We start from the raw sequence: 24,001 nt of genomic DNA, 5'->3' as shown, positions 1-24,001 counted from the left end.
GATTTGATTGACTCTATTAAATATTTGAGTTGGCTGCTATGGGGAATGGAAGAAGAGTGGAAGCAGGGAACCCAGGCCATGGGCAGAGGTCACAGCCTGTGTGAGGGCTCATGGCCACATAGACCAGGCAGGGCTGTGGAGAGCAGAAGCAGTCCAGGGCTGGAACACGTATGTGTTAAAGGCAGGCTAACAGAATGGCATACTGGGGATGGGTAGTGAGGACTGATGCCCAGGCTTTGGCCAGAGCAGCGGGGTGGATGGGGGTTCCAACCCACTGAGACGGAAAAGTCAGAGGGAAGAACAGGATCTGATGGAGGACTTCCCTTTGGACGTGTTTAATTCGAGAGGCCTTTAAGACCCTCACATGGAGAAATCAGCTGGCAGCAGTCTGTGAGACTAGAGCCCACAGTGGGAGATGTCAGGGCTGCAGATGGAAATCAGGAGTCCTCAGCAGAGATGAGATTTGTCTTTTGATTGCCCCAAGGATTGAGGGTTAGGCTGTTTCTTTCCTGTAGGTTTATAAGTTGTAGTCATTATTTTATCATTGTATGTGTAGGCTAATTCATGGATTCTCAATTCATTCAAGAAAATATTGAACTGAATATTGTGCTAGATGCATGGGACATAATGATTCACGAGATAGACTGTGGGTTCTGTGAGGGCAGGGAATATGTCTCATAGAGGAGACAGATTATTCCATCAGAATTAAGTCAGGAATTCAATCAGAATTCCACCAGAATTAAGTAAAGTGTGATGTGTTCTGTGACAGGGAAGCATAGAGTGGGGGCCACACAGCAGAGGCGCAGACCTAGTCTTGGGGGTAAGGTGGGGATGTTTTAGCTGACTAGTGAGGGTGAGTAGGAGCCAGCTGAGTGAAGCTGGCTTCAGAAAGAGGGCTCAGTTAGTGGTAGATGGGCTAGCAGTTTGCATTAGAGTTGAAGTGTACTGAACTCTTCCTTGGAACTGGCAAATTCTCCACAAGGCACTCAAGGATTCCTTGTCAGGATTGTGTAGCTCATAGGAATGTTAATATTCATGTGGGTTGGTGATACTAGTTTCATTGATACCTGCTTTCACACAGTAAATTTGTTCCTTGCTAGGAATTTTCACAGCTCTGTGCCCAGTTTTATTTTGGTGCAGTAAATATAGTGTGAAATTGGCAGCTCCTAAGACTTTATAAGCACCTTACATGCATTATTTCAAAGAGCCAGGGCACATTTTTGCACGAAAAGCTGTTATACAATTATCAGAGAAAAACAGCTCTTCAGAATCATCTGCATTATTGCTAACGTTACATAATTGAACATCATAATATATATGTTCACATAGATTCACAGTGTTAGGACTGCAAAAGCAATTGGTACCACACTGACAGACTGAAGAGCAACACATTTTTTTCTTGAGTAATCCTTGCAGAATTTTAAGGAAGCTTTTTGTTGTTTGTTTGTTTGTTTTTTGCTTTGTTTTGCTTTGTTTTTAATAGACAGGGGTCTCACTCTGTTGCCCAGGCTGAAGTGCAGTGGCTCAACCATAGCTCCCTGTAGCTTCAGGAAACTCCTGAGTTCGGGCGATCACCCTGCCTCAGCTTCCCAAGTATTTGGGATTATAGGTGTGAGCTACAATGCCTGGCTCCAGAAAGCTGTTTTTACTTTTCCTTAGGTGCTAGTGTATTCTCCCAAAGCACCAACTCCTTGGTCAGGACTCTGTAAATGGCACAAACTACCTTGTTTGCTGAGGAAAATGTACAAAGGTGTGTTGACAGTGGATGACTCCTTTGACCCCCCAGCATTGTGAAGTTTTACCCTGGCTGATCGGGCCCTTGGAAGAACTGGCTGTGTTGCTAATCAGCCCCAGTGGGAGTTGTCACTGTGCTAAGTTCCCCACACCCCCGCCTATCTATCCGCAGTCTGTGGTTTAGCAAACTGTCTAGTACAAGAGGGGCAACTCTAGGAACACGTGGTAGATCCTACAGTGTCCATACATGAGTGGGGGCAGGTCATCTAGAAGCTTGTGGTTGGGGAGCATGTGCTAGTTCACTTGAGCTGGTTTCTCTTTTCATGCCCAGAGAGTTATGTTGGTGGGGAGGGAGCAGAGATTGGTCCATTTAGGAGCTCCACCAGCAAAGTTGTTTTTCAGAGATACAAACCCATCCCTCTTCATGGCCTGTGTCAAAAACTGCCTCCTCCATGAACCTCTACTTCCTCATCCCCTAACAGGAAGTCATGTTGTCCCTCCCCAGACCTGCCCCCGCTTACCTCCAGCCTTCTAGCTGGTCTGTCGTTGCTGGCTCCTATCAGCTCCGACCTCCCTGAATTGGCCCCACAGTTTCCTGAGCAGGGCTGAGTGGTGGGTGGTACCCAAGGTTCAATTAAGAACTCTCTTAGGTGGAGAATAAACAAACAGGAATACTGTTTTGTTTTGTATTGTCTTATAAGGGAATGAAACTAGTTGTACTTGCCTTCTTTTCCAAGAAGTTTGTTTCTAAATTCTTGTAATTGTATAAAGTGAATTGTCATAAATGGAAACTTTTTCTTTTCAGATAATGTGGATGCAAATGATCTTAAGCAGTTTTTTGAGACCAACTATTCTCAGATATATTTCATCTTCTATGAAAATTTTATAACACTGGAAAATAGTTTGAAATTAAAAGGTAAGCATTTCGGTAGTTTTTTTTAAAAAACATTCAGGCATTTTTATAAGTTGTATATAATCATGAGCCACAAATTTTACATTTTTAAGCTTTCTTTCTTGCCACGCCTTTAGGAAAGCTGTGAGAGCATGGTGGACAGGGTGGCATCTTTGTTTCTCTTGAGCTTTCACTTATACGGATGTTAATTGAACAACACATGGCTAGCAAAAATAGCAGAAGGCACCCTTAGAAAGCATGATTTTCGAAGGAGTAAGTTACTTAAAAAGAAAGAAAAGTAATACATGCGTACTATTGAAAAAATTTAGATTCCATAAAAGGGTCTGAAATGAAAACTCAAGTGTCTGTTTTGCCCTGCTTGCAGAGGCAACCACTATTAAAGATTTCCTGCATCTCCTTCCAGATATATTATTAATGTATTATGTTTATATATGTTTGTGACTATATTCTTTGAAAATCAAACCAACAAGGTCACATTATACATTCTGTTCTGTATACATTATACATCCTGTCACCTAAGTGGCAGGATAGTGTAGGCTGGAGAGCCAGACTGGGTTGGGAACCTGGCCCCACCCTTCTAGCTGTTTCTCCTTGGGCAAATTAATCTGTCTCTGAGTTGGCTTCCTCCTGTCAGCGTTAAACAGGTTCACAGGTGTGCTAACATTTTAGGACAGAGTTTGACACATAGTCCATGGTCAGTAAGTAGTAGCTGCTGTCACCATCTTCTTTCATTTTCATGTAGTCTGTGGGCTGAATCTGAATCCCCACAGCTTCATGAAGTAGATGTCATTCATTCATTTAAAAAATAAGCCATATGCATAAATAACTGTGAAAAAAGTTAAAAAGTCAGTTGTTCTGTAAGAGAGATTTAGACAGAATTCTGTGGTTCTTGAGAAGTGGGAGAGATGACTTCCTGCTGAGTATATAGATGAGGCTTTGGAGAAGAGGTGGCCTTGGGAATGGACCTTGAAGGACAGCAGGATTTCAGGTGGAAGAGAGCGGCACTGCTGCTGGAGGGGAGAACATGAGTCAAGGTAGGGCTGTTCTTACGACATGTATGGGAAATGCATTTTTTTTTTTTTTCTTGCAGCAAAGGTGTGTGAAAGAGCTTTGCAGGAAATTAGTTAATGCTTGCAGGGAGCCTTGAATTCTAGGCTAAGGAGTTTGGACTTTGTTCTGGAGGTGGTTAGAGCTCTTGAAAGTGTTTGTTACTATGACAAGTGTCTTGTAAAGTAGCAATTGAACCAGAGGCAAGAACACCAGTTAGAAGGCCAATGCTGTCATTCATGTGAGGGATGGTGATGCCTGATCCAAGGAGGCAGTAGTTAAGGGAAAAGAAAAGTGTTGTGTCTCAGTGGGTCTACCATCTATGAGACTTGGTTTTAAGGGAAAGGGAGAAGTCAAAGATGCTTTCAGGACACTGAGTCTGCTTTGTGAGGTGCCATTAGCAGTAGGAACCCTGGAGGGGAGCCAGATTTGGAAGGCAGGAGGGTGAGAGTGGCTTTGGGCAGTCTGTGTTTGAGGTGCATGGGGGATTCCTTGGTGTAGGTGTTGGCTGGACAGTACAATATAGGTGACTGGAGCTTGGGAGAAAAGAGGTGAAATCATGCTATTGCCAAGGGAAAAAGTATATACAGAGAAAGAGAGTGATGGTCAGTACTTTTAGATAATTCCTTATTTTATTGGGTATATGCAAAGGAAAGCGATGGAGTAGTGGGAGGGGTACCAGGAAAGGGTTTTGTCACAGAGGCCCAGGGGAGAGAGAATTGAAGTCACGTAGAGTCAGCCTATTGGTGCGTGAGGTGCAGCTGGGCTGGGGAGTAAGAGCTCATCAGTGTGGTTGTTAGTGAGTGCGGAGAGAAAGTTTCTAGGTGAGGAGCAGGTCGGAAGCCAAACAGATGGACATGGAGTCACAGGGCGGTGAGCTGGTGAAGATGACCCATGAGAATATCCTTTCAGAAAGTTTGATGTGAAGACACAGATTGTATCTCACCCTGGTCATGGGAAGGTTATTGAGGAATGCATTGGCCTGTTTGCAGACTGAGGAGTGGGTCAGCTGGAGGGGGAGATAACTAATGGTGCAGGTGTTAGGGGAAGTGGGTTGAGACAGGTCAAGGAAAAAGAAGAGACATGGAGAGGAGTGTACAGGTGACCTTTCTATGTAAGGAGGAGCAGATAAGGGGATAGTGTAGATATGGAGACATTTTGAAGTGGAGAGGAAAAATCGAGGGACCCCTTGTCAGATGCCCTGATTGCTCCTGTAGAACAGGCAGTTGTCAAGCATGGAGCGGAAGGAATTCAGGTGAAGCACTGCGGTGGTCTTTGATCGTGGCCATTCTTGCAATCTACTGCAAAGAATCATAATGAAGAACCAATAAAAATAGTGAGATTTTTGAAGTTTTTTGCTTTTAGTATAATCTGTGTTCGATTGGAGTGCAGGGAAGACAGTGTACCTTAAAAAAGAATAAAAGAAAATGCCTACAAGGAATAATGAAATAAATAATCTTGTGATAACTTCAGCCTTTGCAGTTATTCAGGCCAAAACTCCAGAGTTATTGGCTCTATCTTCAAAATACATCCAGAATCACTGGCCTGTTCTCATTGCCTACACTGGTAACACTGAAACTCCTGATATCCTCACCTGGATTATAGCATTAGCCGCAGAAATGGTCTCCCACCTCCACACTTGTGCCCTCTCCCATCTCACAGTTTCTTGTCAAAAGAGCAGCTGGAGTCCTCATTTAAAAATATGAGTCAGGCGCGGTGGCTCACACCTGTAATTCCAGCACTTTGGGAGGCCAAGGCGGGCAGATCTCGAGGTCAGGAGATCAAGACCATCCTGGTTAACATGGTGAAACCCCGTCTCTACTAAAAATACAAAAAAAATTAGCCGGGCATGGTGGCGGGCGACTGTAGTCCCAGCTACTTGGGAGGCTGAGGCAGGAGAATGGAGTGAACCCAGGAGGCGGAGCTTGCAGTGAGCCGAGATCGCGCCACTGCACTCCAGCCTGGGTGACAGAGTGAGACTCCATCTCAAAAAAAAAAAAAAAAAAAAATATATATATATGAGTCAAATCGTGATTCTTGGCTGCTCTAAACTTTCAAACGGGTTCTCATTCCCAGTCATTACAGTGGTCTCAGGCTCCACCTATTCTACCTTCCTTTGCCTCACCTACTCTCCATCCTCAGCTTCTCCAACTGTCCTGCTTGTATGGGCTTCTGACTGTTTTCTGACTAAGCCAGACATGTTCAGCTACAGGGACTTTGCATTGTTCAGTTCCTCTGCCTGGAATACACCTCCCCTAAATTTCCGTATGGCTTGCTTCCAACCCCCATTTCCATATGGCTTGCTTCCTAACCTCAAAGGATCTTTTCTCAGATGTTACCTTACCAGAGAGATGTTCTCTGACTTCCCAAGTCAAAATTGCATACCATCTTTTTTGGCTTCTCTGTCTGCCTTCCTTCTTGTTTTTCTCACTCATTTATAGAATGCCCCCTCTTGCCAGAATATTAACTTGTTGGGGGGAGGGATTGTTGTCTGTTTTGCTCACTCCTGTATCCTCAGGGCCTAGAATAATCCCTGGCATATAGACATTCTGTAGTATTTTTTCAATGAATGAATGATATCTACTTCATTGAGCTGTGGGGATTCAGTTAGATCAGGGCCCACAGGTTATAGCTGCCTGTTTTGTAAATAAAGTTTTATTGGACAAGCCCTATCCATTATTTATGTATTGTCTGTGGCTGATTTTGTACTGTAACAGCAGATTTGAGTGTTTGTAAGAGAGGCCTGCAAAGCCTAAAATATTTATTGTCTGACCCTTTACAGAAGAGGTTTGTTGATTCCTATATTAAATGATATGCGCCAAGCACTTAGCACGATGCTTGGTACACAGAGAGGACCAAAAATGGTAACCTCAGCTGCAGGTGTTGTAGGTTTTATTACTGCTGTTATTATCAATAGGACAGTGTGCAGTTGCGCCAAAAGATATGCTATTTTTATAGTTATCTGCTCTATGACTTTTTATATTACCAACTTAGAAATTTTTCTTTGTTTGTGCTGTGCATTCTGCCACAATTTGAGCCAATAAGTAACTAGTTGAGAAATGAATAAATTATCCATCATAGTTTGGTAACAAATTGGAAAACATGGAAGCTGTGTTCAAACAGCTAGCAAGGGGCAGCTCTGCCGGATGTGGATCCGAGCAGTCTGGCTCGGTTGTCTGTTTGCAGTCCTAATGTGTTCTCCATACTGCCTCTTGCTATTTTTTGAATAAATGAATGTATGTTGAGGCTTACTAGTTTTAAGCTGCCTTTTAGCATAATTTGTAATGTCCTAAAGTTTAAATGATGTCATGATAACTAATTATTTTTTAATATTCCAGGGAATAATAAGTCACAAAGGGAGGAGCTGGACTCCATCCTCTTCCTTTTTGAAGTAAGTTTTGATGAATTTATTTAGCTTTTATAATTCTTGTTGGAAATAAAGTATTTTTGATCTTTAATTTTATTTGAAGACAAATAAAAATGGCTGTTGGTGGACATATATTTTTTTCTTTCCTTCCTTCCTCCCACTCTCCCGCTTTTACAAACCGTGCTACAAATAATTTTCTTGTGATTTTCTTTTTTTGCAAGCATGTGTGATAGTTTTTCCTGTATGGGTACCTAGATGTGAAATTATTAGATGGAGGAATACACACATCTTAAATAGTAGCAGATATCGCTGAATTGCTCTCCAAAAGGTCATATATTCACACTGAGAAACTGCCCTGTAAAAAATAAAAAAATAAAAAAACCCAAAAATGTTATATAAACTGATATGTAAGTCTTATGTAAATTTCCTATACTCTAACATTAGAGATGATTCGTCTCATATATATAAATACATATATATATATATAAAAATCTGACATGCAAAAACTCTTTTTTTAATATATATTTTTCTACTAGTGAGGTTATGATCTTTATGCATCTGTATATTTGTGTGCATTGATCATATTTTCAAAGTTGAAACAATGTTTGGGTGTGGTTTTTGACTTATTAAGCTTAAAGTCTTTCTTGTCCAAATGTATTAGATAAGTGGCCAGATTACGGGTACCTGGAGAACACACTCAGAACTGAATTATAGGTTCCGAAAGTTAATTGTTGGTTCTTAAGAAATTATTTGTGGTTTAAGAAGTATAGGCTTAGGTTAGTGTGAGAAGATAAACTTTTATAGCTGTAAAGGAAAGGCCTAATGTGAACAGGTGCAGAGCTGGCTGGAGGGGGAAGCACTGTAGGAAAGATCTCCTACAGTAGGAGAGTTCTCCAGGGCCTTATGGTGAGGGGCTTTCTGGGTTTATGGAAAAAAAACAAGATATGGGAAACTTCCAGCCCAGGACTTGGCTTCATGGCTAGTGCTCAATAGCCCTGGTTCCCCTTTCTCTCCTTTGAGAGCTATACTCCTTTCCCAGAGTACAGACGTTGATTCACTGCATATTCTGTAGTGGTTATTATGTTTCCTGTGTTTACCCTCCTTTGAATGAAACCTGTGTAAATGAGTTGTTTTTAACAGGAGCTTTAATTAAGTGTGTTACTTAAATATGTATCTACTGACCATCATTTGTTTGTACTATTTTATCAACTTAATTATATTATTTATGTAATGGTTAAAGAATCTATAACATATGTAAGTTAGGAAGCATGGTAATAAAGCACATACTCTTGACACCCTCCCCCTTCACCATTTTAGGAACTAAAAGCTACTTAGGTGCTCTTCCACCATCCTTTCTCACCTCTGTGGCAGTCACTCCCCTGCATTTTATCTTTCTCTTTCTTTTAAAAAATGGCTTTACCACATATATTTGTACCCTTAAATAATTTCTTGTGTGGTTTTGTTTGGTTTTGAGTGTAATAGAAATGATCTCCTATGGTACATAATCACCTTTGACATGCTTTTTACCCTCAACATTAATTCTAAGATTTATCCGTGTTTTTAAATTTAGTTCACATTTATTCATTCCCACTGCTGGATTAAGTAAATATATGTGACTTGTTTAATTCCTACATTTTGTCTACAGGTTTTTTGTTTTCTTGGTAGACAGATTGTCTATGAGTAAGGAATGGACATACTTGCCAGTTGGTCTGCTTTCCGCCCTGAGTCAGCCTTCCAGTACATTGGTAAATGGAAGTGATAAAGGGTCATCTTGTTTTTGATCTAAAGAGAGTTTTGTTAATGTGAAATATTAAGAATAATATTTTCTGTAACTTTTTGGTAGATTCTCTATCAAATTAAATAACTTTGTTTCTATTCCTAGTTTGAGATTTATTTAAAAAGTCATAGATGGGTTTTGAAGTTTTTAAATTTTTTTCTTGAAAAAACTTGATTGAGATGATAATGATTCTTCTTGGGTATTAATATGGTGAATTACAGTTCTAGATTTTTGGATGGACTAATTACTATTACTATTATTATTATTATTATTTGAGTCAGGGTATTGCCCAGGCTGGAGTACAGTGGCGTGAACATAGCTCACTGTAGCCTTGACCTCCTGGGCTCAAGTGATCCTCCTGCCTCAGCCTCCTGAGTAGCTAGGACTACACATGTGCATCATGATGCCCAGCTAATTTTTTTCTTTTTAATTTGTTGTAGAGGTAGGGTCTCCCTATGTTGTCTAGGCTGGTCTCAAACTCCTGGGCTCAAGTGATCTTCCTGCCTTGGCCTCCTGAAGTTGTGGGATTATAGGCATGAGGCACTGCACCCAGCCTGGACTAATATTTTGTTTGCATTTTTGGATGTCTGTTCACAGCTGAGGTTGGCCTCAGTTTTTCTTTCTCATACTCATGTTGTTTTTGACTGGTCCTGTGATAATGGTTATAAAACCTGTTGTCAAGCATTTCTTCTTTCTCTGTTATATAACATAGTTTTTAAGATTGGAATGAGCTGTCATTGAAATGTTTTTTTTACCTTTCCTATAAAACCACCTGAAACTGGGATGCTTTTTTTACTTATGTGAAGATTTTAACCACTCATTCAATTTCTTTGATAGTTTTAGACTTGTTTTAGTATTATTCAGATTTTCTGGGTTTTTTTTCTTGATTCAAGTTTGGTAAGTTATATATTTTTCTAAGAATTTGAAGAATTCTAAGGATTTGTTCTTATCACCAAAGTTTTAAAATGTATTGGCAAAGAAGCGTCTCTTTGAAGAGTCATAGTCCATTAGCTTGGTCTTTATTGTCTTCAGGCAGTTTTTACATCACACACCTTAGTAGCAGTGGCGGCGGTGGTGGTAGTAGTATCTGCGCCACATTTTTACTATCTTCTAGTTGCCATTGTAGCAGCTTTAAACTCTGTTTTTGATGTAATTGTTGTTCCTTTAAATGTCTTTTCTTTATGGCTTGCTTTTTTTTTTTTTTTTTTTTTAAAAGATGGAGTCTTTCTCTGTCGCCCAGGCTGGAGTGCAGTGGTGCGATCTCAGCTCACTGCAAGCTCCGCCTCCCAGGTTCACGCCATTCTCCTGCCTCAGCCTCCCGAGTAGCTGGGACTACAGGCACCCACCACTGCGCCCGGCTAATTTTTTTTAGTAGAGACGGGTTTTCACCGTGTTAGCCAGGATGGTCTTGATCTCCTGACCCCCTCTATTTTTAGTAGAGACGGGTTTTCACCGTGTTAGCCAGGATGGTCTTGATCTCCTGACCCCGTGGTCCGCCCGCCTCAGCCTCCCAAAGTGTTAGGATTACAAGGCGTGAGCCACTGCGCCCAGCTGCTTCGTTTAAGATCTTTTGTGTCTGTTGTTCTACAGTTTAATTACAAAATATCTAGTTGAAGATTTCTTATCTTGCTTGGTATATATATGTTTCTCAAGTCTCTGGATTCATATGTTTTATAGTTCTCTAACATTCTTAGCTATTGTCTTCTCAGATATTGATATGTTTCTGTTCACTTTGGCCATACTTTCTAGGATTCTTACTTAAACTTGTTGATCTATCTTCCCTGTTTCTTAAGCTTGCTTTTATTTTCTCCTCCCCCAATCTGTTTGTGTTGCATTCTGGGAATTCTCTTCAGTTCTTTCTTCCAGTTCACTAACTCTCTTCGTTTGGAGCAAACCTGCTACTTTACACATCTATTGAGCTGTACATTTCAATGATTTTTTTTCATGTTTTCACAGCTTTTTTGGTTTGGCATTCTTATGTGGCTGGTTGCTTTCGATTGTCTCTTGATCTTTGTTCATTTTTAGACATCTTTTATTAAACATTTACTGTGTAATATTTCATATTTTGTATATGATAATCCTAGTAGCTGAAGTGTTTGTCTAATTATGCTGGTTATTTCAGCTGCCTCTCATTCACAGTGGCTTCTTTTTTTGCATATTTTGTGATATTTGATTTTGAGAGTGGTACTGAATTACCACAGATTTCATATTTGTTAATCCTGGTTTCTCCCAGAGGATTTGTCTTTGCTTTTGCCGGGGGTCTGGGAGTGCTCTTGATTGAGAGCACTTCAGCTCCATTTGAGGGTTCTGGTTTATGAATGGAAATTCAGGTTCAGTTCCCTAAACTTACCATAGCTGGGGACTGGGAACTGGAGGGAATAGTCACCCGTAAATCCTAGCGCTAGTGTTGGCATCAGCTCCTTGGCATTCTGCAGTTTTTTCTTTTGCATGTTGCTTACAGATCAGGTTTTGGCTTACTTGTCTTCTGCCTCCTTTCTTCTTCCCTCTTTACTCTTCCTTCTTCCCCCACCATTTTTTAGTCCCTTGTTAGTTTCTCTGTGTTCTTCAAAGCCCAGCAATGTTTTAAGAATTACATTTGTTGTCATGGATCTAAGGGCTAGTTGGCCTGCAGCAGGAAAGCCCTTCAGAGACTCTAGACCTATCCCTCTCACAGAAGTTTTGATAGTTTCTCTTCATGTTCTGAAATTCTAGACTAGGGAGAGTGTTAATACTGACGCAATACCATTTACAGAGGATTAGTTGCCTGTATAATAGAACAAATATATATTGTTCAAGGCTTCATAAAACTTTCATTTTGCATGGTAAATATGAGTGAATAATAAACTTGCATTACTTTTGTTTGTGCTTATGTTCCCTCTGTCTCTGGCTTTAGAAGGTAGGTTGTAATTTGTATGTTTCATTCTGGGTACTAAGTAACTTCATTGCTGCTTTGTAGGATAGTGCCCTGTAAAGCTTGTAAAGAGATAGTTTATAAGGGTTTGGAAGTGAATACTTACCACTTTGTAAATAATTGGGAAAGGCTCCCTTGAGAAGAGGTGGAATTAATAAGATGTGTTAAATCACAAAAGTGATACCATGTAGAGATATTCTGTAAATAAGAAATGGCTTGGAAGAAAGCATAGAGGTAAGAGATAAGAAGGCATGAAAGAAGAGTATGTAAAGAGAGCTGCTGTCTGCCTTGTAAGTCAGGGATGCACTGAAAGGGAACCTTGGAAAAGGAAACAGTAGTTTTTAGATGTAGAGTATTGGAGACATTATAGTATTTTGATAAAGTAAGTAATGTGCAGTGAAGGCCACCAGCCAGTCAAGGTCATGGTCTCAGGTGGTGAACAGACCTTTTTGCCTGCCTTCCTCGCTAGTGGGAGCACTTGTACCTTTTGGAAGTTGACTCCAGCTGCTTTTGCCTGTAGCTTCAGATATGTACACCACTTAGAGTTTCTGTTGGTTCATGGAGATGTTTATAATATTTTTTTTTTTTTTTTGAGATGGAGTCTTGCTCTGTCGCCCAGGCTGGAGTGCAGTGGCTTGATCTCGGCTCAATTCTTCCTGCCTCAGCCTCCCGAGTAGTTGGGACTACAGGTGCCCACCACCATGCCCGGCTAATTTTTATATTTTTTAGTAGAGGCGGGGTTTCACCATGTTGGCCAGGCTGGTCTTGAACTCCTGACCTCAGGTGATCCACGTGCCTCGGCCTCACAAAGTGCTGGGATTGCAGGCATGAGCCACTGTGCCCGGCCTATCATATTGTTTTTTTTTTACTATGGTTATGACTCTTACTGTACTTTAAAAACCATATTTCATCCATCATTGCTTTGTATTTCAAATGGAGATGTGGGGATGATGATGTGGGACTCCACAACATGAATTTACATTTACCATCTTAACCGGAATCTACATGTTTTACGTGGGCTAGCCTGTTTAATCTTTTCCTTCTGAAGTAGGTTTGGTCTTCCCAGTTTTTATCAATGAAATGTTGGAGGCTTTGTAGGGTTAGGTGACTTGCCCAAGGGTGCACACTTAGCAAATGGGAGAGTAGGGATTAACCTTTAGTCTAACTCTAGAACCTATTATCCTAACTTACTGGCATGCTGCCTACCACTTAGGAGTGTTGGTATTCTGCTTTCTAAGCTGTATTCCATAGGCTGTCTATATCAACATGTACTATTCTTTACAATTCATTCATTCATCAGACACATTTATTAGGTATGCACTGTGTCAGACACACGTAGGTGCTGGAGATACAACAATGAGCAAGGTAGCCAGAGCCTCCTGTCCTCATGGAGTATAAATTACCATTTCGTGGGGAGCGGAAGAGTCTACTGGTAAGAATGAATTCGTGTCAGAACTCCAGTAATGACCTTCTGAGTCACAGAAAATCCTGAATCGTTCTTTTCAGAAGTGATATGTTGGTAATGGCTCTTGAATTAGTTACCTGCATAAGGGAAAGGAGGGTTGGTGTAGAAACACGAGGTACCTGGTGAATGGGTCTCAAGATCAAATAATTCACATGACATTGAGAACCTTCTGGATTCAAGCTTGATAGGTTATTTTAATGGTACCTGAGGTTTGTTTTAATCAGGTGTGGTAAGGCACAGAAACATGAAAATGATTGTTATGAAGGAAGAAGTTTTAATTATGCCCACAGGCCTCTAGAAACAGACATGTCACACAGAGCCAAACAGGGAAGCACCAAGGCAAAATCAGTACGCAAAGAGGAAAGAGGGAGTGACAGAGACAGAACTGAGGGCAGGAGCTTTTATTGTGTTTTTTGTAGGAAGGAATGGGCAAGGCCAGGTAAGCAAACTACATAAGCTTAGGACTGGATAGTTTGAATAATTTCAGCTGACAGGGCTGTAGGGGTAGCTCCTGGTTGTCCAGTAGCTGGCCCCTGGGTGATTGAGGGGAGAGGGATAGAGTCCATAAAAGGATGTGGTTGGGGTTACGAATTTGGGATTGGTTGGTTTGTGTATCAGAAACATGCTCTGAGCCACTATCTTTGGGAATTTGCTAACCCTTGGAGGGGCATCCTTCCTATGTCTTTGAGGCCCCAGATGTCAGCACATCAAGAATACAGAGAATAAGACAATATAGTTAATTCACAGATACTGTTTCAAGCTTTCTGCCATGTTGTATGCCATCCCCTTTTACTAGAGAAATAGAATAGTTTGGAGTTATACATATATATTTTAGAAAGTTTATAGAATTTGATATTTTTTCACCCTCCCACACTCCAGTTAAAATACATCGACACAAGAGGCTTAATTTCAAAACGTAAACATGTTCTGGCATTGGAATGCCACTCATTCAGATGTTCTTCAAATATCACAGAATTTGAAGTCACAGATAAACAGATTCTTTATTCTAAATATTTTTTAAATTACCCCACTATATTAAACCCTGTTTCTATCTTGTCATTAGCCTTCCTAGAGACCTGAATGAGTTCTTTATAGTCTGTAAAGTGTGGCCCAGGCTGGTCTAACACTCACAGTCCTCTCCCTGGCTCTCAGTGTAGCTCTCCTTCATATTTTGTGGTTACTCTGTGGAAGTGCTCTGTCGGGCTAACACTTTGCCCCTTTACCTCTCTTTGCATAGTTTCACTTCTGCCTCTTAGTTTATTCAGTTCTCTTTTCAGGGACTGCTCTTAGCTCTTCTCCCCATCTGGCCCATTCTCTCAGGACCTGTTTAGACCCATCAATTTCTCCTGGCAACTCCTGCTGGATGTGCTCATTCTTTCCTGTGGACTCATATAATAGCCCTGCCTTGTGTTATCATTTGGCTGTGGCTGGATGTCCGTAGTTTTCCCTTAATGTGGCTATGCCTTAGTTCCCTAATGAGAGTGTAAAAATCCTAACTCCCTGTTTTTTGTGTGCATTTTTGTACATATTTTTGAGTGGAAGAGGGACAAGAACGAATAAAATGAACAAGAAAAGCAAATTCTTCCAAAGCCAACAACTGTGACTTACAATCCTTTGTGACTTTTTTCTTTTCTTTTCTTTTTTTCTTTTTTTGAGACACAGTCTGACTCTGTTGCTCAGGCTGGAGTGCAGTGGCACTATCTTGGTTCACTGCAACCTCCGCCTCATGGGTTCAAGCAATTCTCCTGCCTCAGCCTCCCAAGTAGCTGGGACTACAGGCACCTGCCACCATGCCTGGCTAATTTTTGTATTCCTAGTAGAGACGAGATTTTACCATATTGGTCAGGCTGGTCTCAAACTCCTGGCCTCAGGTGATCCATGTGGCTAGTGGTTACTGTATTGGACAGGGAGGCTCTAGAGTCCTCCAGTAGAGCCATATTTCATCATTTGAAAGACCACTTTTCATTGTTAAACATGGTTAAATTCTTAGTAGCTTGTACATCTGTATCCTTGTGATGCAGGGGACTTTGACTTAAGGTTTAGGATTTTACTGAAATGGTTTCTCTGGGCGTCTTCTTATTACCAGAGTGCCCTTGGCTGAGGGGAATGAGCATTTACCTCCACAGGTTGGAGAAGCATGGCTCCAAAGTGACCCTCTGCAAACAGAATTGAAAAGCCATGCACAATGTCATTCTACTGTTTTCATGCATATTTTAAAATGAAAATAATGTTAAATAAAGGCTAGTCAAATTCCTTAGGACTTCATCTCCCCACCACACCTTCAACCTTTCTCTATCTGTTTCCCCTTCAAGATAAAAAAAACAGTTTCAGTGCACTCCAGGATGATGCACCATGTCTCTTTCTCACCCGTCCTTTGGTAGGAAATTCTTATTTGAGAAGCATTGGTGGAAGAGGCAGACTGCAGCAGGTGAACCACACAGCAAGTGCAGATGACATGTGGGCTTCTTATAGGACATACAGAGAGAGAAAAATAATACCGTGGATGCTAGCTTTTGTTTTTCCTTTGGTATTGAAATTTGATTGCTTGCGATTTACTATACGCCTATATGTACTGACTCCCTTCCTTCTCTGCAGTTTGGTGTTATGCTGGATTGGATGGCTGGACTCAACATGTGCACAGTCTTGCTGGGTGTAGTTATGTTTGGGATTCATAATTTGACCAGTGGTGAATCCAGGGATGTAGTGGAATCTATGTCTTACTTTAATGGAATTCAGCACTGGGTCTCTTGTTCTTCATTGCTCCAGGTGAGCTTATATAGATAGTGGATTTAGCCCCTAATTTTTTTCCTTAGAGTAGGGGAAAAGAATTTTTAATGATTTTCCTGATAATAGTAATATAGCTATATCCAGTACAGTGTCAATAAGATGAAACAAATGGCTGATTTTCACTCTCTGTAGCATTGTTTTGTATATGCAATCCAGTAATTTGAATGTTGATTTTATTTCCCATCCAAATGCATTCATTTATAAATTTTCACATTTAGTAGCACCATTTTACTTCACATACTAATAGTGAATTGTCTAAAGAAAAACTAGAGTTATGAATATAATAGGATTACAAACAATTCTGATATTTATTTCCTTTCTTCTTCCTTTCCTTCTCCTTCTCCTTCTCTTTTCCTCCCCCCACCCCTGCCTCCTCTTCTTCTTTTGTGAGAATTGTGTATCTTTTATAACTCTTTGAAAATGAAAACAAATTAAAAGCTCCTGTGGAGGTTCAGTGAAAATACCTGAACTGAATTCTAGGCAAGTCAACACATTCAGGCTAGGTGTCCTACAGGATTAAGTAACGATTCCTTTTCTTTCTTTATACAATGGCTAATGGCTTTTCTTATAAGCAAATAATACATAGCAAGGTGGCAGAATCATATTTTTACAATTAACTAGTTGCCACGGTTTCTGCGCTTTTCTCTGCTTTGTTATTTCTTATTCCAGGCTGTCCAGTGGGCAGCCATCCTTCTGTGCTGCTCCCTCCTCCCATGCCGAGGTGAAAGACTTCCTCTACAGACCTCTCAGGCTGATACTGCTTTTTATTTTGTTTCCCTTAAGGACCACTTTACGGTTTTTGAGTGGAAGAGGGACAAGAACAACTAAAATGAACAAGAAAAGCAGATTCTTCTAAAATCCTTGGAATTTAAGTTCTTATTGAGGATTTCAAATATTTAGATGCTTTAGTAGATTTTGTTTTCTTTTAAAAGAATGATTCCAATTTTCAATGCAGCTCTTTGGTCACTGTCATAATTCTGAATGACCAATTGCAATTGAGAAAAAGCCACTCTCAATTCAAATTTTCTGGAGAACATTTTTAAAAGAACTGAACTGACACAGACACCCATCTCCCATCCCCAAAGTCTCCCTGAGTTCCAATTGGCAAAGTGAATGTCTCTAGTTAGCATGACTAAGATTTTGGGTCACATTTATGACATGGGGCTATATTTAAATGATAATAGAGGTGTGTAATCATCTGGCTTTCTTTGTAATGCCAGCCATACTTGTGGCTTTTATTGATGTTGAACCCTTGGTTGGGAACAACTCCAAATGATAATATTATTGTTATGGCATAGTGTGATCTTGCCTTGAGACTGCTCTGCAGGGATCACAGTAGAGGGCCAGGTGGCCAAGGTACCCTTTTTCACTGGTCTCATATGTTGCCTGTGGTGGTGAATTAGCTCTGTAGTTGCTCCTTGGTGCTATCGCCTGTACTGGATACTGGGGAAATAATAAAACACAGTACTGAGATCCTTTATCTCTATAGCATGTGGTTATTCTGGTGTCTGATTTTGATTGTGAAATGTCTATGATCTGTACAAACTGGAAGGTGGGAACAAAATATAAATATGTGGTCCATTTTGGAGATTCTTTGCATGCACTGTTCCTGGTTAAAATGTGATTATCCTATTATAGAATGTTAGTAATTTTAATTAGACAAGTGTTTGAGTTGAAAGGAGTCAGTTTCAATGGATAGTTTAATATGCAAATTTAGTATTGAAGACTGTAGTCTCCCTTTTGCATCAAGACTTATAGGTGAGAAACTTGGGATTGACCCAACGGGATATACCAAATTACTCAGTTCACCTTGGAGGAAGGGACACTGGAGATAAGATGTTCGTGGAAGTCTGAAATTACATTCTTGTTATCTCTTGCAGTCCAGGTGCCCTGAGCTTCCTGGCATGCTGGCCTCTTTCACATAGTGTGCCACTTGACGTGTTCGTAACTGACACTCTTAAGAAGAGATCCTATGGAAGGCAATACTAGCAAAAATGCTTCCAAGAATCTTTTAAGGGCAGATGGTAGAAACTGCATTAGGGCTAAAGATATGGGAAATTCACACTGAAACTTGAGCATGTGTATTTATTGTTAGGATAGCAGGAGACGTGCAGAGAGCTCTTTTCTCTTTAATTAAAATTAATCTGTTAATGCAGTTTTGGTAAGTTGGTTTTTTTTTAAATTAATATATACCTTTAGGAGAGAGTTGTACAAAAACTTGCTATTATAAATCTATTACTTGTTTTCTGTTTGGATATGTAGTGTGGTGGCTGTTACAGAGTGACATCTAGTGTTTGTTGTGGTTTGTGACACTGTACAGGTTGGAAGGGTCTGGCTTGAAGGCTTTGTGCACTGGCTTTTCCTGGAGGCCTTGGGCACTTGCTGAATGAATTTGACAGGGTGGCCAGTCCCAAGACAACCTGCAGGTGTACAGTGCTTTCTAATTGTGCTGAGGCAGGAATTTAAATCCTCTGAATTTATGGGGTGGTGGGAACCAGGTAGTGGCATCTCACTGGGGTTTTGTTATTCTCTACTCATCACTCCTATAGAAACTGCCTGGGAGTGATTTTTTCCCCTAAAAAATGGCATAAAACGGATGGCCAACTAGTGCTAGTACCAAAACTGAAGAGATCGGAAAAATGCAGTAGTTTTCAGGTAGAAAATAGAAACTTGCATGAAATGAAGAATAGCATGGCAGATTTGGTTGTGACTGAGATCTGCTGTGTAAGATACTTTTGTGAAGAGAAGACTCCTTTTGAATCTGTTTTAGTGAATGCTTTATTCGGGGCAAAACCCACATATTATGGGTAGAATTATATGCTACTAATTTGGGGATTTGTGAAGGTCACTGAATGTTCGTTCTGTCATTAAAAAAATGAGGAGTCCAGTGCAGTGTGATTTTTTTCTTTAAAAAGAGATTAGACCTTTGCACGATCCTATGCAAAGTGAAAAAATAACCTCGAAATCTATTAAGTGCCTGCCTTTCCAGTTTTTGAAGGTTGCATTTTTTGTACCTAATAAAAAACATTTTGAATATCACATTTTAGTACTTAATATGGTAGTCCCCCTTATCTGCAGTTTCACCTTCTGAGGTTTTGGTTACTCGTGGTCAACCAGGGTCCAAAAACATTAAATGGAAAATTAAAGAAATAAACCATTCATAAGTTTTAAATTGCATGCCATTCTGAGTAGTGTGGTGAAATCTTTCACCATCCTGCTCCATTCTGCCTGGGATATGAATCATTCTTTTGTCCAGTGGATCCATGCTTTAGATGCTAGCTATCCGTCAGTCACTTAGCAGTGGTCCTGGTTATCAGATAAACTGTTGTGGTATCACATTGCTTGTGTTCAGGTGACCCTTATTTTACTCAATAATGGCTCCAGGCCAGGCATGGTGGTTCACGCCTGTAATCCCAGCACTTTGGGAGGCCGAGGCAGGTGGATTGCTTGAGGCCAGGAGTTTGAGGCCAGCCTGGCCAAGAGGGTGAAACCTCGTCTGTACTAAAAATACAAAAATTAGCTAGGCGTTGTGGTGTGCTCCTGTAATCCCAGCTACTCAGGAGGCTGAGGCTTGAGAATCACTTAACCTGGGAGTCAGAGATTGCAGTGAGCCGAGATCGCGCCACTGTGCTCCAGCCTGGGTGACAGAGTGAGACTCTGTCTGACAAATAATAGTAGTAATAATAATGGCTCCAAAACACAAGATTAGCGATGCTGGCAATCAGATATGCCAAGGAGAAGCTGTACAGTGCTTCCTTTAAGTGAAAAGGTGAACGTTCTTGACTTAATAAGAAAGAAAAAAAACTATATGCTGAGGTTGCTAAGATCTACAGTAAGAACGAATCTTCTATGAAACTGTGAAGAAGGAAAAAGAAATTTGTGCACAGTGTATATAGGGTTTGGTACTATCTGTGGTTTCAGGCATCCCTTGGGAGTCTTGAAACACCTCCCTAGGATAAGGGAGGACTACTGCAAAAAACATCAGTCCGTCTGTTTATTTTGTTCAGTATTGATAGTATTTTCCTTCACTCTGTGGCTCTGTATATTTTGTGCTGGCGCTCTTTGATACTCTTTTCTGCCTACTACCTAAGACTTTGTTCAGAGCCTCAGTTTCCCCACCACTGGAGTATCCTGCTAAGCAGTCTTTTGGTTTGTGATCTTCTACCCCTTCTCTCTCCCTCACTCACCTCAGATGCTGTGTGATGTAATTTTGATTCTCATTGCCTTTAGGACAAAAGTCACACTCCCCAGTATAGCCTTCAGAATGTTCTTCGTCTAGTCTCTGCCTCCTTCTCTATCACTTATCACCTGTCTTCTGCCCTCACTGGCAGCCTCTTACAGGTCCCCAAATAAGCAGCAAGGCTTTTTAGTTTTTGCTGCTGTTTGGTCTGCCTGAAATGCTCTTCCTTGCCTTGCTCACCCCTGTTGTCCTTCAAGATTCAGTTCAAGGGTATTCTCCCTTTGGAAGTGCACCTTGTCTGTCTTCATTTCCTTGTGCATGTACTGACATCCCTGATTTTCTCACCTTTTCCCTCTTAGGGCTCTAGCTTTTAGAGCAGGAATGGTGTCTTTTATGTATCTCTGATCCTTCACATGGTACCTGGCACAGAATGGGCACTTAATAAGACTATTTTTTAATGAATTAAATAAATGCTTGATTAAGAGGATATTTAATTACGTGCAGTACTACCAGTTCAGCCGTCTGTAGCTTAGTGATTAACAATAGTTGGTGATAATTTCATTACGTAAGTCATTTTTGCTTTTATTTTTATTGATTTCTTCCTTAACAAAATCTTTTTTTTTTTTTCAGTTTTTTGAGTTTAAAACTTAGTTCTTGCATTGTAGGAAATTCAAGTCTATGGATTTGTCTCTTATGTCAGTTTTGACCAGTTTTGTTATATGCGAATCACAATGTTGATTATTTTTCATTTATAATCAGTTTTTTTAACTCGAGTGTTAAAATTCACGAGTAATTGAGAATTACTTTTTTTTTTTAACTTGAGTGTTTAAAATCCACAAGTAATTGAGAATTTTTTAGCTTAAACTCTTGATGGTGGACTCCCAGTGTATTGAGTTTGCTTGTGACCTGCGTAACACTTACTTTGAGGGATTTATTTGCATCGCTTAGAAAAATAACTTTGTAAATGTTTCATAAATGTTGGATTCTGTGAAGTTTGATATATAGCTGTTAAACCAGTCTTGCTATAACTATATTCAAGTCTTCTGTATTATACTATATTGCCTATTTTATTTCTCAAAGATAGTGTGTGTTAATATCCCCCATTTAAAAAGTGTTTTTCCCCTTTAGTTTCTGAAAGTTGTTTTAATGGAGTATGCCTCCATTGTTTTATTTTCATGCTATGTTATTTGTTGCATAAAGATTCATAAGTATTATAGGTATATCGTAAATTACATATTTAACCTATTTGAAATAATTCCCTTTGTCCCGTTAATACTTTTTTACTTGATATTAATATTGCTTTATGTGGGTGTATGTGCATGTGAGCCTCCTTTTCTGTATTTTATTGTCAGTCTTTCTGTGTTTGAAGAAAGCTTGGTCTGATGGACTTGGTCTTCGGTAGGGGAATTTAACCTGCTTATACTTACTGCTTTTTTGTGTGTGGTAACCAGTACACATCCTGTGTATTCTGATGCCCATTGCATTTGGTTTTAGCTTTTCTTCTAACTTTGTTTTTGGGGGAGAGGTCACTGATTTTGGCTTTATGGAATATGCTTTGTAATTTGGAAGGTACACTTTCTATTTTCATTCCAATAACTATCTTTAAATTAACAATATAGTTTGCATTGTTTTTCTTCTAATATCAAGAATAAAGCAGTATTTCAGCCAGGCACAGTGACTCACGCCTATAATCCCTGCACTTTGGGAGGCCGAGGTGGGCAGATTACTTGAGGCCAAGAGTTCAAGACCAGCCTGACCAACATGGAGAAACCCTGTCTCTACTAAAAAATACAAAAATTAGCTGGGTGTGGTGGCACACGCCTGTAATCCCAGCTACTCAGGAGGCTGAGGCACAAGAATCGCTTGAGCCTGGGTGGTGGAGGTTGCAGTGAGCCAAGATTGCGCCATTGCTCTCCAGCCTGGGCAACAGAGCGAGGCTCTGTCTCAAAAAAAATAAATAAAGCAAAATTCGATGATAGCCCTATGCTTTTACTTTAACTCCATATATCTTTTGTACTTCTTCTCAACTATTTTAAGCAGTTTATACCCAGATTATTATTAATTTTATATTATTTTTCCCTCTTTAGTAGTTTATTGTAATGTTACCTATTAGAGTATTCCTTTCTTTTTTACACATTTAAACAGGGCTGATACCTCAATAATTTCAAGAAAATGACAAACCCTGCATTTGGTTCTGCCTAAAGATCAACTGTACAGCACACAAGAGGTACATAATAACCTTTGTTCAACAAGACTGGTGTTAGTTGCAGACAGATTCTTGGGGTACCCACAAACCAAGTCACCTGGGAGGGAGGTGAGACATAGTCTAGGCTCTCTCTACTGTCAGTACCCACAAAAGCAATTATTAGGGATTTCATTTTCCTTCTGAACACAGGAAAAAGATATTTTATGCATGATCATGAACACAGCCAAAACCCTAATGGGAGGTTCTTAAGTACAAAACTTTCAAACTTTACTTTTCACTTTACTGTCAAACTTCATGAGGTTAGATGCCAGGTACTATAAGCTTTTGTATTCTCCATGGCACTTTGAGCTTAATAAGGACTGCATAAATATCTACTTAAATAAAAAAAAAAAACAGGCCTGTACTTTTGTATTATGCTCTTCCGATCAACTCTGCAATTCTCGTATTTGTTGATACCTACATGTTAACTAGGAGTGTTTAGGGAGAAACCTAAGAATGAACAAATCTGATCTCTGAGACAGGTCAGTTAACTAAGGAAACCAGAATTTTAAATAGGTTACCAGGAAGGTAAATAAACATCACGATGTAAATACAGGCATGAATGAACTATCAGGGCTCCATTAAATCACTAAGAACTCACAGAGGCAAAGGTATCAATATGTTTGATAGTCTTTTTTTTTTTCCAAGACAGAGTCTTGCTCTGTTGCCCAGGCTGGAGTGCGGTGGTGCAATATTGGCTTACCACAACCTCCGCCTCCCAGGCTCAAGTGAGAGTAGCTGAAATTACAGGTGTGCGCCATCACGGCCTCCGGCTAATTTTTGTATTTTTAGTAGAGACTGGGTTTCACCATTTTGGCCAGGCTGGTCTCGAACTTCTGGCCTCAAAGTATTCAGCCCACCTCAGCCTCCCAAAGTGCTAGGATTACAGGCATGAGCCACCACACCCAGCCAATCTGTTTGATATTCTGTTTGTAGCTCTGTGAGCTGGTAAGATGGCTAGGGGTTCTCCTGGAATACCAGAAAGTGTAGTTGTCCTGTAGGGGATGCTCTGCTGGTCCAGGGACAATAGCTTTCCTCTTGCTGCTGCTCTGATTCTTATCTTGTTCTGTTTTTTCCTTCTCTCCATCTTTCTGTGTGCTGTTTTCTTCATTCTGAGCATGGTCCCCAGTGTCATCGTCTTTCAAGGTGTATAACTTGTTCATCCTCTTGCCGCTGCTGTTGCCTTTCAGATTATTTTATTATAATATTTTTAGGATGTTGTCTTATGTTAGTTGTTTTAGGAATATACTCTTTTTTATAGTCATATTAACTCCAATTATGTAAATATAGCTCACTGTCACAGTGTTTAGAACCCCACACCCTTGTGTTTGGATTATTTTGATTAATCTGTATATTTTCTGGAATATGAATTGTGTAGGATATATTGAAGAAGGGAGGTATGTGGCTGATAGACTTTTCAGTTCTAGAATAACTTTCTTTTAACTTTAAACATATAGCAGGTCCTCAAATAACATTTTGTTATAATGTTAATGAGAAAGTGTTCAAGGCAAATATTCTGTCTTCATGAAAGAGTTGAGTCGTTGTAGTAAGAGACGAGTGGCCAGGCCTAAGACA

The 24,001-nt window shown here is 40.1% G+C and overlaps 1 protein-coding gene across 5 annotated transcripts in view; it reads left to right on the top strand.

Moving 5' to 3' along the window:
• RALGAPA2 (Ral GTPase activating protein catalytic subunit alpha 2) overlaps positions 1-24,001 on the top strand; it is a 330,652-nt gene that overhangs the window by 29,473 nt on the left and 277,178 nt on the right. For 4 of the 5 annotated variants that reach the window (XM_063659353.1, XM_063659354.1, XM_063659356.1 and 1 more), the window contains exons 2-3: positions 2,540-2,650; positions 7,033-7,085. The exons of the other annotated variant lie outside the window; for it this stretch is intronic. In XM_063659353.1, coding sequence (XP_063515423.1) covers positions 2,540-2,650; positions 7,033-7,085 — 164 coding nt within the window. The remainder of the gene's footprint in view (positions 1-2,539; positions 2,651-7,032; positions 7,086-24,001) is intronic. 5 annotated transcript variants of the gene reach the window in all.

Source organism: Pongo pygmaeus, chromosome 21 (assembly GCF_028885625.2).
Source record: "Pongo pygmaeus isolate AG05252 chromosome 21, NHGRI_mPonPyg2-v2.0_pri, whole genome shotgun sequence".
NCBI classification, from domain to species: Eukaryota; Metazoa; Chordata; class Mammalia; order Primates; family Hominidae; genus Pongo; species Pongo pygmaeus.
Note: the sequence above shows the minus strand (reverse complement) of the source record. Positions and strands in the feature narration are given on the sequence as shown.